We start from the raw sequence: 16219 nt of genomic DNA on the forward strand, positions 1-16219 counted from the left end.
GTTCTTTTACCTTTAATGTTCACATTCTCTCAATTATGAATCTTTGTGACACTCTCTTAAAGCACACTTGATGCAAAGCTTTTTCTTTTTTTTTTAAATCTTGTTGAAATTTTTGTTTTGCCTAATGAGAGATCCTACCTGCATAAATCATCATCACTTGTAGCAAAAAAATTTTAGACTCTGAAAGGAATGTTTTCCCACAACAGAATTTATGAAAAATCAAGACATCAAGGTGTTGCAAGCCATATTTTGAGGAAAATAAAGTAAGCCACTCATAAAGGAACCCCCATGTGTTTAAGCCTGCCTCTTGTAAAAAGAGGGGACCTGTGATTTATTTCCGGGACTGTTTGATCTTTCTCAGCGAAATGTCAGAGCAGCCGTTGAACCTGGGAGGTGCTTCTGTCATTGACATACACCTGCGATGTGTGCCCACACGCACACACGCACATTCTCTGCTTCTCCTTTTCCCACGTTTTTCCACTCTGGTCTTATGTGTAGTCAGTGGCTGTTCAGGGCTCTCTCATCAAAGGTGACTATGGCTTTTAGCATCTTCGTTGACTGTCCCTACCTTGAACTTTGTATATACTTCCTCATGGTGAAGCGGTTTTATGAGTAAGCTGTGATGAAATTTCTTATGCTCTGAGGGTCATATTTATTATTTTCAATTATTACTGTTCTCTCAGTTGGCTGAATTCTCTCAACGTCCAAGTCTCGTATGACATAGGAGATATAACATATGTTGGCACCTTTAGACTCAGTTCTACATAGTATCTTTGTATTGTCCCTCTTTCCCCAAAGAGTAATATGTGGAAGAGTAATAAGTCATACAATTTTTTAGTGAACACACAAACAAACAGTTCATGAAATTGTTTCAAGGTTGTTACATTTTTCAAAACTGTCATTACTGAGTTGTTAGTAGAATATCCTATCACTGTTCATGGTGAACATTTACAATTGAGGAAATAAAATTATACCATTTTATTCAAGAGCATTCTTTTATACTGGGTACCGATATCTTTGTTGCTACATGCATGCTAAGTCACTTCAGTCGTGTCCAACTCTTTGAGATCCCATGGACTATAGCCCGCCAGGCTCCTCTGTCCATGGGATTTCCCAGGCAAGAACACTGGAGTGGGTTGCCATTTCCTTCTCCAAGGAATCTTCCTGACCCAGGGATCAAACGCACGTCTCATATCTCCTGCATTGCCAGGAGGTTCTTTACCACTAGTGCTCCCTGCGAAGTAGATATCTTTACTTGTATTTTAATATGGTAGGAGGGGCTAAAGTGTGACTCTCGTTTTTAATTCATTTTTCCAAATCATTCTGTCTAATGGAGAAACTAACTGAATGTGTTGTATAGAAGTTACTGGGGCTAAGCCCATTATTACCTCCAAATGCCTGATTTACGGCTTTAAAATGTCAAAACACACCCAGAATGATGTGGGGTTAAGTTCAAGTGACTCTTCCCATTGTTACTAGAACCATGTTTCCTTGGGTGAAAAATGCACACATCCTGTATCTTCCTTTGTATTTTTCTTTCTTCAAGTCGAGACTTTTAGAAGTACCTATAAAACTTTCACTCTAAGATCAGGCATTCTGGGAAGAAATGCCATATGATTTGAATTAATGCTGAACTTTTTTTGATACTGCGCCAAGCAAAAATAGTGAGGTCCTTGGGAAACTACGGCGGTGTATTCACCATTTCTTTAACTATAAAACCACAGAGGAAAGCATATAAAAAGAAGAAGTTAGAAGTGATTTTTTTTTCATCTTCCTTTTGACACATCGTACAGATGTTTTTGTTTCAAAAGTTTTTATTAATTAAAGCAAAGGGCAAGTCCCTTTTGGCATTTAGTGATTGTTATCATTTCCATGGTTAGAATTTTTCTTTGAAGTTGGCATGTTAAAGGATAACCATGATACTCAGGGCATTAAACTACCTTGAGTTCTAGAAATTGAATCCCTATCTCTTTAATACATATTTTGAATATGCATCCTATGTTTTGAATTTGAATTCATGTCACGGTGCGAAGTAGGTAGATCTTAACTCCCTGGGTTGTATGTTCATATTAAGTACTTAAATTTTTCTCAACCTTCTGGTTTTCAACTTACATAGCTCAGTTCTTTTTTTCTTTTCTTTTAGAAACTCAAAATTTTGCTCACTCTGCTGGAAGAAAACAGTAACCCAGTCTATGTGTCACATGCATTTCAGCATCATGACTTTACTTTTCAAGTTTCTCACTTGGTTTTGCTTCCTTTAGTTCCTCAGTTTCCCAGGTAATAGGCTTCCAAGTTCTTCCAGTTCTTGAGTTGAGTTTCAGGAGACCTGTGTGTAGAAGGGCTGCCCGAAGAAACCAAAATTAGCACGGCCAGCATCAGATGACAGGGTGGACACGCATAGTGCCAAGAAGATGATGTTGGTAGAGGATTCTCATAAAATGCTCGTTGTTTCATAACCAAATAAGAGCACCTTATGTCATGTGCAGCTTTATATGGACACAAAGTTTTTATTCTTTCTAGAAAACTGAACTCTCTCATTTCCTGACCCTGTATGCTTATTATCTGTCTCTCTTTTGTGGGTCTCTCTGATGAGAAAAGGATTTGCTTTAGGGATGTCCATCAATGCCCCCCCCCAACTCCATCCCAGCCCCATCCCAGTAAGCTACTTTTTAAAATGATCTAGATTCTTCCCTGGCAGTCCAGTGGTTAAGACTCTGTGCTTCCAATGCAGGGGCAAAGGTTTGATCCCTGGTCAAGGAAATAAGATCCCACAAACCAAGAAAATAAATAAATTAAATAGTATGAAATACCCTGCATAGGCTATCTCGATGTTTCCTTCTTTCCATCATACCCTAAGAATGATGGATGCCCTTGGTCAGGAGGGGCCAACTCTGTAGAATTTCTTGGCGCGGGCCTCAGGGCTTGGGACAGACCCATGTATGCGTCAGCACGCAGCCAGCAGTTAATGCCCCATCCAGTTACCGAGGTGGAAGACTGAAATCAAAACAGCCGAGATCCAGGACTCCAGCTCACCCTCCCCTGGGTGCAGAGCCGTAAGCACCCAGTGAAGACACATTAAAATGCGATAGGACTTCCTCTCCGTGGGCACAGCCTAGAAACACCGCCAGAAACACAGTCTGCCTTGCCCACTGGGTCTCCTCTGTTACTCAGATCACCAGCACACTGCCTACCTGTAGGGAGGGAGAAAGTTAAGTCCGCCTACAGATACACCGGCAGGTACAGATGTTCGCGGAGTAGTTTTCAGACCTGAAGAGAACTTTTAGGCAATATGAACTCAGGGTCCCCCCCCCACCCCCTGCTAAGCCATGGTCTCCACCCACTTAAAATCAGGCCCTGGGGGAACAAGCTAGTGATTTCAATACACTCAGCTCAGTGCAATTAGATCCCAGAAGCAAAAGCTTTTAAAAGCAGGCTATAAAATGCCCATGTATCTTTATGAACCCTCCTTTCTAACTAGATAGAGATACTCTTCTGATAATTTTTGATTTGATAAAATCTAGTTTTTCTCTTGAGTCAAGGGGGGAAAAAAAGTCTGGGCACTAAAAGCTTAGATATAACAATGTTCTTTTTTCTCTCTCTAAATGAGTAAATGCAATTTCATCCATTTAGTTCAGTCATACTATGATTGTGGCGGCATTGGATGATGCTGGTTGAGAGATGCAAAGAAAAATTAAGTAGAATGAGGTTAGCAATTTATTTTTACCTTCTCCCAGTTAAAAATTCACAATACATTCAAATCAACAATAAGAAAAATTGCAAAACTGTCTCCTGAAGTAGAAGCAGATTTTACTCCCAAGAATTAGCACTTTCTTATTGTGTTTCAAAGTTGGCCACTAAGCCTTTTAAAGCTTGTTGATGACTAGCTGTTGCATCAGAAATCAGAATATTAATCTTGAGGCTTTATTTCAGAGTTCAAGGCCAAAGAAGACTTTCAGCTATGCTATTTCTCAAGGTTGGGGGGCGGAGGGCAAGGGAGGGCAGGGGACACCTCTAGAATTAGGACCACATGCCCTTACACTCCTTGATAAGAAGGTACTGAGGAAGACAGACATAGTTTTTACTGTGAGACTAGATGTAAAATAAGTTGAAGTTGCTCAAGTTATTTTATACTTGAACTTGCTATGAAGTTTACCTTCTGAAGTTTCCGTTGGTACTCACATCTTAAAACAGGGTTTTCCTAGACAGCTTGCATCATTCCTAACTCAGAGCAAAAATCCTTTCATGGTGGAACATATAACTGTACTTTTTTTTTTTAACCGAGCTGCATGGTTTGTGGGATCTTAATTCCCTGACCAGGGATTGAACTAGGGGCCTCATCAGGGAGAATGCCAAGTCCTAACCATTGGACTGCCAGAGAATTCCCTCTTAACTGTGTTTTAAAGTTTAGCTCCCTTTTATTTATTTTTTTAAAGGTTTTATTGGAGTATAGTTGCTTTGCGATGTTGTGTTCGTTTCCACTGTACAGCAAAGTAGATCAGCTCTGCATACACATACATGCCCTCTTGCTTGGATCTCCTTCCCATTTAGGTCACTGAGTACAGAGTTCCCTGCGCTGTTCCGTGGAGTATCACCAGCGTGTATGTGTTAGGACCTGCTGTAAGCGCAGGGAACTCTGCCCATTGTTACGTGGCAGCCTGGATGGGAGGCGAGTTCGGGGGAGAGTGGAAACCTGTAAGGCTGAGTCCCTTCATTCTTCACCTGGAGCTACCACCACGTTGTTAATCAGCTATACTCTGATACAAAATGAAAAGTTAAAAAAACAACAGGGTGTCTGTGTCAATTCCAGTCTCCTAATTCATCCCACCCGCCCCCCACTTGGCACCCCTTTAAAAAGCCACATATCGGGGATGCTAAAACAAACATTAGGAATGAATTTTTCAGCATCTTCCAGTAACTTTGCAACTTCCAAGTGGACTTCGAGAGGAGGGATGCAGAGTCCAGAGTGGAGAGAAGAACCTCCCGCAGTCATGGTGCTCTGCTCCCGGCCGCCCTCCCCCCTCATCCCCACCCCCCCACCCCAGCAGTGGCCTTGGCCTCAAGAACTCAGCCAAAGCTGCATCTTCAGGTTTCCTTCTGGGAATCTCCAGGGCTTGAGGCTTTGTTTTTTTTTTTCCTCACCAAGGGATAAAAAAATGTCCACGGTTGGAGATGCAAAGCAGTCTTCTCCCACTACACATTTTCTGCCTGCCGTGTATAGTCTGTGGATGCTGAATTATAGATTGCTCTTTGATTTGAATACTTCTGGAGTTCTTTATGTTTAGGGGTTCCTCAGACATCACTCTGAGTAAACCAAAGGGAGCTCTCCACGGAGGCACTGGTATTCAGAAAAGGCACTGACCTATAAATTAAAATCAAAAGAGAAGTCACTCGAATTATGTGCACCCCTCCTGCTTCCAGACTGACAAAGTGGAAGTCAGCTGTAGTTTCTGCCTCTGCAGATGCAGTTCTGAATGTTATTCACCAGTGACTCTTCTCTGCTGTGACTTGTCTAGCCTTTCTTGTACTCCTTTATTTTTTTTACTTTTACACCTGAATCTTTGATCTTTTTACATCAAGGTTAAAATAAATAAATCTATATTACTTCCCCTTATCTGTTTTTTCCTTCTTCTTCTGTGTATCAACCTTCAAATCTTATTTTTATCATTTGTCAGCTCAGTGTTAAAGTTTTAGCAAGAAACACTTAGTCATTGAACTTTGCATTGGGGTGCATTTATGTGTGTATGAATTAGAAAAGATGGGAATTCCACTTCAATTAAGTAACTAAACCTTTGAGACTGTCAGCCAGATAAAGACATCAGCTTTTCACCATTTTTTCTGTATAAAAACATATCCTAAATTTTGAGAAAAATCAGATAAGAAAACTCAAGTGACAATTATAGCACTGCTCTGATATTGCTCAGAAAGAGTGCCTGCTGACACCCATGCTATTCTAGGCCTTTGGGAGGAAAAGATATTTTGAAATTTAAGCCCAGGTTTGGAAAACACAAAAGGGAAAGAAGACAGAAAATGGAAAGAAAAATAAAAATATTTTTAGAGTCGCCAAAGCATGCAAGCTTCTTAGGTATTTGTTCTAACTTATCGGCCAAACATTTTCTCAGTCATCTACAAGAGGATACTATCTACTTTTTACTCTTTAAAAAAAAAAAATTCTAATGGCAATTTTTGTCCAGTTTCCCAGGAGAAACTCAGTGTCAGCAAGAACAGAAGAGTAAGATATGATTGTGAGCCCGTACTTTAAGGAAGCACTCAGATAAGCAAAGAGATATTTATACACACAAGAGACAGCCATTGTTATTACGGAAAACAGTGAATGTAAAAGTCAGTAACTCGAGAACACAGAAACGAGTCAGCCCAGGCCTCGTTTTCCAGCTGAGATACTCATCCACACATACATGTTTCCATGCACACCTGTCCTGATTTGTCTGCTGCCCTGCCGTTTGGGAAACAAACAGCCCATTAAAAGAATGTCTTTGGATATATTTTTATCAGGAAGTCTGTCCCCTTTTCAGTGCCTTTAAAAGTATAGAGTTAGTAGGCACGACTTTGGTCGTTAGAGAAGGGAGAATACTCTGAGGGTCCAGTGGTTAGGAATCTGTGCTTACCATAGGGGCTGCAGGTTTGATTCCTGGTCAGGGAACTAAGATCCAGAATGCCATACAGCATGACCAAAAAAGGAAAAAAAGAAAAGGAAAGAGAGAAAAAAAAAATAGAGAAGGATTTATATGGCAGAATTGGATATGAAACACTTAGTTCCCTGCCCCTTGAACTGTGGAGGAATAGAAATGTCTCAACGTCCACCTCCTTTTCTTGTCTGGAACTTGACCTGTAATTTAAATCCTGTCCCTCAGCAAGTTAGCTAGCATAGCAGCCTGTCTTTTTTCGGCTTTAGTTACAATGCTGTTCAGAGAACTCACTGTCCTAAAGAGATAGACCTTTGACTTCAAATAGAGTAGGGCATGGACTGTTGAGAAAAAAGAGACACTGAGAATGGTTAAACATCCTGCCTTCCCCTCCTCCTTGAGGTGGAAAGGGAATCGAGCTGGGGGGCCTGAACCAAGTCCTTGCCTTATGTCCCGAGCTGCCCGGGCGACTCACAGAGCAGTGGGCATGTGTGGGTCCCTCTGTCCATCCAGAGTTCTGCACCAGGGAGTCTGGTTAATGAGTCTGACCAAGGTCGATGGTGGTGGTCAAAGCACATCCGTGCATTCGGGTCGAGTACAAAATGATAGGAAAACTCCAGAACTGGAAGATGCGAATTCTAGTACAACCTCTTAAGCTCCAGAAAGGCTGGGGAAAGAAAACGGGGCGTGGGAGTCTCCTCTCTTGAGTGTTTATAGAACTTGGACGCTTGACAATCAGGGAGCATCAAGGTAATTGTTCTTGAGGCAGGAAATCAGTAGTAGAGGAAGCAGGTGCTGGGTGATGATTACCGTGGTTTGAAATTACCGTATTTACTGTACTGCTCTTTGGAGGCTGAACTCCAAAATAGTCAGCTTTTGGAAGATGCCGTTCTTTTTATCTACAGACTCAGGCGAAATCCGTTGATTATAAAGGGAGGGGAAAGTGCTTAAGCCCATTGGACACCAGAGGTCATACGCAAAGCAGTGTGGATGACATCCATCGCTCTTTGTTTCTTTATTTTTTTCGTTTTGCCTTTCAGCATCCCATACTTTCAGCAAACCTGTGACTAAGAGTGAATTCTTATTTTCCAAATTGTTTTCAGACATTTCATGTTCATGTAAACTTGGCTTATTGATTTCCTGATTTTTTCTTTATTTTTTTGTTTTGTCCATTTTATTTTTGATCAGCTACATCAAATGGGTCTTTGGAGGGCCTGGATAACCAGGAGGGAGGGGTGTGCCAGACAAGAGCCATGAAGATCCTCATGAAAGTTGGACAAGGTAAAAAACCGTCTGCTGATTCACGGAGCCTCTGATCTGGTTGGGCCCCCAGCTAGTATGGCTGCCCCCAGGGCCGCGCACAAGCGCCTCCACTCACTCTTCAGCTTAGTTTCCAAAGCAAACCTTTCTGCGCTCCTCGAGCCACTGACCGGCTTCCTTAAGTTGATGCAGCCCACTTCTTTTTACTGGAGACACTTCTAAAAGTTGAGGTCAGCCAGGTTCAGTGTCTATGGCCATGTCTGTATCTGAAGATAAATTTTTCCTTCTTCAAAGCAAAACACCCCCTTTGGTTCGCAATTAAAATATCCAGAATGCAAATTAAAGTTTCTTCCATTTTGCCCATTTCTGCCTCTTGTCTACGGAAGACTTGTGTTCACTGAGCCTTTTCACACAGAGATGACCTCTTGTGCAGAGAGAATTATTCTTCTAATTAGAAATTGGGGTAGTAGTCAGTCAACTCGCTCAGTTAAATTAAAATGTCATCTGCAATGTTCTGCCTGCCAAATGCAAGAATCCCTATAGTTTCCACAGATGGCCTCACTAGCTAAACCTCTGAAGTAACTAGTAGAACCGTTGTGCTTTCAAAGGAAAGTTTATATTCTTGCATCTCACAGTACTTTGCATAAAGAATCTTATGTTCATTGCTATTCGTGCCTCTTGAGATTTAGATCCTGCTCCTAAAGGTAGATCCCATCAGATCTCTGTGCCGTAAGTAACTGCTTGTTTTTCATGTAGATGCAAGTTCCACTGGGTCAACCAGGCATAATGATCCAACGAGACGGCCAGAATTCGAAGCTGGTACAAATGGAAGAAGTTCAACAACAAGTCCCTTTGTCAAACCAAATTCAGGTACAGCAGCGTGACTCATGTGTGTCTAGCCTGCGTGGACCGCTCTTACCGTGTATCACACTTAGGGTGTCACACTCGGGGGGGGGGTACCAGAGCGCGGGTACTTCTGCCCCAGAACATACTTGTTCTTCCCGCAGTCAGTAATCTTTGCTCTCGGTTAGTTGTTATTAATTACCCAATCAGAATACAATAATTCACTGCCACAAAAGTCTTAGATTCAAGAGAGCAGAATCCATCAAATTTAAGTGCCAATTATTAGCACTGCTCTTTCAGATCAAAGTTATTTTCATTGGCTGACACTTGATCATGCTGGTTGCAACACTAGCTTCAAGCCGGTGTTAATGTATATATAATTAAGGCTCTAATGCCTCATCTAATTATATCTAATCCACAGAGAGCCTGATTGATCCTCTTCTACATTTAAGATGGTAACGTCTTAAAATATTGCACAATGCTTCATTTTTCAGGTGGTTCCATCAATTTTATTTTTCTTTCCATGAATTCAGTGTAAAATGAAATATTAAAGGGAGTCCTGGCAAAAGTTTAGAATACTGGATAAAACTGACTGTTGTGTAACTTCGCTTTTTTTAGCAGTCTTTGAGCAAATAGCTATGTGTTTGTTACCACTCGAATGAACTTGTTATGTGGTGGTCGCTGAGCAGACGTCAGCCGTTCCGTGTTAAAGATCCGCACGTCTGGTTGGTAGTCGCGCGAATTTAGCCTCTGTAGCAATATTCCATCTCTTTCCAAGCGTCAAGGAGGGAAGTTGTTATTTCCAACTTTCAATGACAAGATGTGTCAAATTCTTATGACAAACTGATAAATGGATAATATAATGATGCCAGGCAGTTTTTTAATGCTTAACATTTGGGTTGGCAGTCTGTTCCGTGTGAGAGTTTCTACTGCCTTCCAGATATATTTTAAGTGTAAATCAAATAATACAAACGAGTTACGGTTTGAACGTTTTCCCAGGCCCCATCCCTCTTCGCGAGCGCTCTCGCCATTCTGCGGGTAGGCGGGGCTTGTCCTTAATAATAGGCGGTTTGCAGGGTAGGCGGGGCTTGCCTTTAATGACAGGTGGTTTGCAGGGTAGGCGGGGCTTGTCCTTAATGACAGGCGATTTGGAGATTCCCACCGAAAACTTCGAGAGCGATGCCGCCTGAGCGGCAGACGCCGACCTGAAGACCTGGCCCCTTGCTTTCTTGCGCCCTGTGGTGGCTGCAGGCTGGCTGACCTGGGCTGAGACATGGGGCAAGATCAAGAGCTGCCTGTCACAGCCCGTTCTCGCGGCTGATGGACGATGATGTATGGAAGGGCAATGAAGCAGTCTGGGAGCAGCATCAAAGCCCCACCTGGAGTCCCGTCTCCCCGCCCAGGGCTGGCTTCTGCAGTTTGCATTTAGCTGTTTGTTTGTTTAACTGAAGTACAGTAGTGGCTCATTGGTAAAAAAAAAAAAAAAAAAGTCTGCCTGCCAATGCAGGAGATACAGATTCAGTCCCTGGATCAGGAAAATCCCTTGGAGAAGGAAATGGTAACTCATTCCACTATTCTTGCCTGGGAAATCCCATGGACAGAGGAACCTGGTGGGTTACAGTCCATGGGGTCGGAAAAGACTCACACGCCTTAGTGACTAAACAAAACGTAATTTACCATGTCGTGTTAGTTTCAAGTGTATAGCACAGTGATCCAGGTATGCATATATAGTCTTTTTCAGATTCTTTTCCTTTAAAGTTATTACAAAGTACTGAGTATCATTCCCTGGGCTATCAGTAGGTTTTTTTATTGTATTGTTAGTTGCTCAGTGGTGTCTGATGTTTTGCAGCCCCTTGGACTGTAGCCTGTTAGGCTCCTCTATCCATGGGATTCTTGCAGGGAAGAATACTGGAGTGGGTTGCCATTTCCTTCTCCAGGGGATCTTCCGGATCCAGGGATGGAACCCGGGTCTCCTGCATTGCAGGCAGGTTCTTTACCTTCTGAGTCACCAAGGAAGCCCACAGTAGGTCCTTGTTGGTTTTCTAGTTTATATATATAGCAGTGGTTGGTCAATTCCAATTTTCTGATTTACCCTTGCATTTGGCTAATAAACGAGGTGATTGGTTTACCAGAGTCTAGCTGCCAGGGAAGTGTTTGGCCCCCCGCTGAGTCTTCCCACCTGGGCGCACCCCACCCCACCCCCACCCCCACCCCCCGCCCAGCGGTGACTCTTCTGACCGCTCTCCCTGTCCCCGTCCTCCCCACAGGTTCCAGCACAGACGGCAGCAGCGCCGGACATTCTGGGAGCAATATCCTGGGTTCCGAAGTGGCCTTATTCGCAGGGATAGCTTCAGGGTGCATCATCTTCATCGTCATCATCATCACGCTGGTGGTCCTGCTGCTCAAGTACCGCCGGCGACACCGCAAGCACTCGCCGCAGCACACGGCCACGCTGTCGCTGAGCACGCTGGCCACGCCCAAGCGCGGCGGCAACAACAACGGCTCGGAGCCCAGCGACATCATCATCCCGCTAAGGACCGCGGACAGTGTCTTCTGCCCCCACTACGAGAAGGTCAGCGGGGACTACGGGCACCCGGTGTACATAGTCCAGGAGATGCCCCCGCAGAGCCCGGCGAACATTTATTACAAGGTCTGAGCCTCGGCGGTGCCTTCGCTTCCCGGAGGAAACTTACTGTCCCCGCTGCTGCCCGCCGAGGGTCCGAGACCCCCTGTGTCTGCGACGGACTGACGCGCATCAGGGAGCGGGGACACCCCTTCTCTGAAGAGCCCCGTGGAGTCGGACAGCCTTCTAGTCTGTAGCGTTTCGGCCGCGGTGACGGAGGATGCGCCCCTGCCCGGCCGTCGGAAGACTCGCGTAGAAGATGCGCGCGCGCGCCCCGCCCCTCTCCTCCTCCCCGTACCACTGGGTACCACGAGCGCGCGAGCCCGCGGGCCTCCGCAGGAGCCGGGAGACCTAGCGGCTGGTGGGCGGGAGAGAGCTGGCAGCATCCCAGGCCCCTGGCTCGCCGGGCCTGGCGGGGCCGCCCTCGGCCTCGGGTGTGACCCCCGACCCCCCACCCCTGAGCTGCACCCCGGACTTGTCTTGCCGCACAGACTCTGGCTGCGTGAGGCCTTGGGAGACCGCTGGCTTCTAGTCGTCACTGTTGCACACGCTCTGTCATCCAGGGCTCTGCAGGCCTTCACCCGAGATTCCCTCCCCCACGCCACACTCGCATCACTCATGGGACACTAACGTTGGGCGTCTCCTACTCCATCCTTTTGCCACAACAGCCGCAGCGGAAGGGGTCATACGTTGATAGGAATGGCGTTTGCGGGTAAAAAGGAGCCTTCCAGCTAGATGCTCGGCTGTCAGCCCAGGAAGACGAGGAGTTTCGTGAGAAGCGGGGCGTGGGGGGAGACGCAAACGCTGTCTGCAAAGGCGGTTCCGTGCTGCCGCCTCTGAAACAAGGTTTGGGAAGGGAAAGCCCCAATTAGGGAGCACAGCACTTTGGTTCTGCTAAGATTTTTAAGAGGCAAGTAGGAGACACAGCGACACACACAGTAGATTAGGGTGCATTTGAAGGAATCACTCTTATCAAATAGCAATGCACAGGAAAAATAAAGAAATAGCCCCTCTCTAGCCGGGTGGAACGAAGGGGCATTGTTGGTAGAGGACCAGGCTTGGAGAGAAGGGTGATTCGGGCAGGACTTTCTTGGTACTGGCAATAGACGTACAGCTGTGAGGCTGTAGGGAAGTCGTCGGTCTGCTTTGGATGTCGTTTAAAGCGGACCCAGCTGCTATACTGATCACATTTTATTAACACAGGGAGAGCCTTTAGCAGAGAGCCAAATCTGACCTAGCAGTTTAAAAAGCCAAAGGTCACACGGGCTGTAATTCCATCATCATTGACATTATTAAGGCATCTTCATATCCTGAAGGAAGGTCAGATCCCCCCGCCCCCCCCCCCCCCCCCCCCCCCCCCCCCCCCCCCCCCCCCCCCCCCATCGCGCCTTGTGGCACTTGGGTTTATGGCGGTGCCGTCCTGGCCTGGGGCCGAGGGGTGGGTGCTGAGCGAGACTGCAGTCCTGGTACCGTGTCAGGGTCAGACACACACGGCAACCCTCCTAGGAGTCCTGAGGACCCAACCGATGATGCCGAGGGGGAAGGAAGGTAGGATGTGTTTATAATAGGTATATAGAACACAAGGGATATAAAGTGAAAGAGTTTTACTAATATATATTTTAAGATTGCACACAATCCACACCAGAAGATGTGAAACTCATTTGTGACGATTAAGTGGTCTCAAACGCTCCGTGGTTTTTTGTTTTGTTTTGTTTTAATTGAACTGCTACTTCTGGGAAAAACGACATTACTCCAAAAATAACAATAATGGGAGCAAACACAAAAATAACCAAGTCCTCTGAAGGCGTGTCACGTCACCATAGATTAGGAAGTGCAAGCCCCAAATACCAGGAAATCAGTGTTCACTGCATCGTGTTTTCAACAATGAGAAGATGTGCTGGCCTTTAGTTTCTGTGCTGTGTTTTCCCTCGCCTCATGGGCTGAAGTGTTCGCTAGAATCCACCGGGTCACGTCGAGGGGGCTTCAGCTGAAAGTTCAGCCTGACCCCCTTCCTTCCTCTCTCCCCCCTCCCCTCGCCCCTTCCCTGCTGGGAAAAGAAGCGAGTAAACAGGAAACCTACTTTTTATGTGCTATGCAAAATAGACATCTTTAACATAGTCCCGTTACTATGGTAACACTTTGCTTTCTGAATTGGGAGGAAAAAAAAAAAGAAATGAAGCAACAGCATTTTTAAGGTTCTCAAACCTCCAGTGAATACCTGCAAAAATGAGTTGTCACAGAAATTATTCTTTCTACTTCCTGAACCTGAAAATGATGTTGGTCCAAAGTGCGTGTGTGTTTGTGTGAGTGGGTGTGTGGTATACATGTGTACATATATGTATAATATATATCGACAGTATATATTATATATATCTATATCATAGTTCTGTGGAAGGTTGCCATGGTGACCAGCCACAGTACGTATGTAATTCTTTCCATCACCCTGGCCTCTCCTGTACGTGCATTCATATAAGGTTTTCTTGTAAGCCATCAAAAATTGACCTTTAGGATGGGGGAGAGGGGCAAGAAGGGGAAAAATGGGAAACAGTCTGATTTTAATGCAATCGAAGGTGCGTGTCATCAGTTGGCTACATTTTGAGGATGTGCTAAACTGTGAAAAAAAATCAGATGAGTTGATGAAGAGTTGCCTGCAAGCAGTTGACAAGTAGTCTGTGCGTCTGTTTGGTGTGTGGTGCAGAATATGACAATCTACCAACTGTCCCTTTGTCTGAAGTTGGTTCAGCTTTGGAAAGTTACTGTAAATGCCTTCCTTGTATTCTCATCCCTAGTCACCTGACTTTGGAATTTGCACCATAATGTTTAAGTGAAGATGCTGTAAATAAGTTCAGATTTTACTGTATATGGATTTGGGGTGTTACAGTAGCCTTATTCACCTTTTTAATAAAAATACACATGAAAAACAAGGCAGAAATGGCTTTTCTTACCCAGATTGTGTACATAGAGCAATGTTGGTTTTTTATAAAGTCTAAGCAAGATGTTTTGTATAAAATCTGAATTTTGCAATGTATTTAGCTACAGCTTGTTAAACAGCAGTGTCACTCCCCTTTGCACTGTAATGAGGAAAAAAAATGGTATAAAAGGTTGCCAAATTGCTGCATATTTGTGCCGTAATTATGTACCATGAATATTTATTTAAAATTTCGTTGTCCAATTTGTAAGTAACACAGTATTATGCTTGAGTTATAAATATTTTTTCTTTCCTTTGTTTTGTTTTGATAGCCTGTCATAGGTTTTTTGATCTGCTTTAGTTCCACATTGCAGTTAGCCCCCAGCCAATGAAGTCACGTTCCAAACCTGTTTCAAACTGAATTTGTTCTTAAAAAAATAAAATATTTTTTTCCTATGGAAAAAGCGCCTTCAAAGTATTTTCCTTTCCTGCTTGTTTTCTTTTCCTTTGGCTTTCTTTTTTGTTGGTTATTTTAATTTGCCTCCCATGTTTCTCTGTGATTGCAGTTACCCAAACCCTTCTGCCCACAGGCGTGCACGCGCCCATTTTTCAAACCAGGCGGTGCGCGCGATGTAAAGGCTCATCTTGCCCCACACTGGTGCATGAGCCCCTTGGCTTCCCTGTAAAACTTTTGATCTCACGTTTTAGTGTCAAGTTTTATATGGTCTCCTCTTCATCCTGAGCACTTTGACCTGCACAGTGTGAAAACAGCCATGAGAAGAGAAACTTTTAAAAATATTTTTGTTTATTTATTTGGCTGCACTGGGTGTTGGGTGTGGCTCACAGGACCTTTCGTTGCAGCGTGCGGGCTCTTAGTTGAAGCAAGTGGAATCAGGTTCCCTGACCAGGGATCAAAACCGGAATTGAAGTGAAAGTCACTCAGTTGTGTCCGACACTTGCGACCCCATGGACTGTAGCCCACCAGGCTCCTCTGTCCATGAGATTCTCCAGGCAAGAATACTGGAGTGGGTTGCCATTTCCTTCTCCAGGGGATCTTCCCCATCCAGGGATTGAACCCCAGTCTTCTGCATTGCAGTCAGATTCTTTGCCAACTGAGCTATGAGGGAAGCCCATAACTTACCTGGAACCGGAGCCCCCTGCATTAGGAGAACAGAGTCTTAGCCAGCCCCTGGACCACCAGGAAAGACCCAGAAGAAGGACTTTTATGCCAACTTTAGTTCGGGATTGATCTGGTTTCCATTCAAACAGAGCAGTTTGCTTCCCTTTCCTTCACAAAATAATCCCAGGAGGAGGGAAACAGTCAAATGTTCTTTGTGAAAACGTAGCAAGGGTGAAAGCGAGTGTTGTGATGCCGGATAGAGGCCAGCAGTGAGTTTAGCTTCAGCCCCGCTTGCCGTGCGCCTCCTGGGGAAGGTGCCTGCTGCCCGAGTGTCTTCCCCGATCCTGTGGTCTTTGAGGTCTTAGGATTGATCATCAGACCTCCACCGTGGTCATCCTTCGATTTCCGAGGGCAGAGTTGTGGTCCAGCCAGAAGGCGACTGGCTACCACGAAGGGCTCAGCTCTCCAGCTACGCTGGGACTATGCAGCGCGTGAGCGTTCAGTTTCTCGGTCGTGTCTGACTCTGCGTGACCCCCTGGACTGCAGCCCACCAGGCCCCTCTGTTCATGGTCTTTCCCAGGCAAGATTACTGGAGTGAGTGGCCAGGACTCCAGAGCCTCACTGGACTGAGAGGATCTTCCTTGCCCAGGGATCGAACCTGTGTCTCCTGCACTGGCAGGCAGTTTCTTTAGCACCGAGCTACCTCAGAAGCCCTCACTGGCTGTATTAACTCTGGTTAATCCTTGCCTTAAGGAGTGAAGCCTTTTAGATTGAGAGGATGAGAAGGGGCCCCTGAAGTAAGGAGCCAGAGATCGTTGCAGCCC

General features: G+C 45.0%; 1 protein-coding gene across 1 annotated transcript in view; it reads left to right on the forward strand.

Annotated features, from left to right (window-relative positions):
- The window catches only part of EFNB2 (ephrin B2), a 49313-nt gene extending 34574 nt beyond the window's left edge, over nucleotides 1-14739 (forward strand). The window contains exons 3-5 of the mRNA XM_043477697.1: nucleotides 7830-7922; nucleotides 8658-8771; nucleotides 11012-14739. Coding sequence (XP_043333632.1) covers nucleotides 7830-7922; nucleotides 8658-8771; nucleotides 11012-11400 — 596 coding nt within the window. The 3' untranslated portion in view covers nucleotides 11401-14739. The remainder of the gene's footprint in view (nucleotides 1-7829; nucleotides 7923-8657; nucleotides 8772-11011) is intronic.
- Nucleotides 14740-16219: the final 1480 nt, after the last annotated feature.

This window comes from Cervus canadensis, chromosome 9, assembly GCF_019320065.1.
Source record: "Cervus canadensis isolate Bull #8, Minnesota chromosome 9, ASM1932006v1, whole genome shotgun sequence".
NCBI lineage: Eukaryota > Metazoa > Chordata > Mammalia > Artiodactyla > Cervidae > Cervus > Cervus canadensis.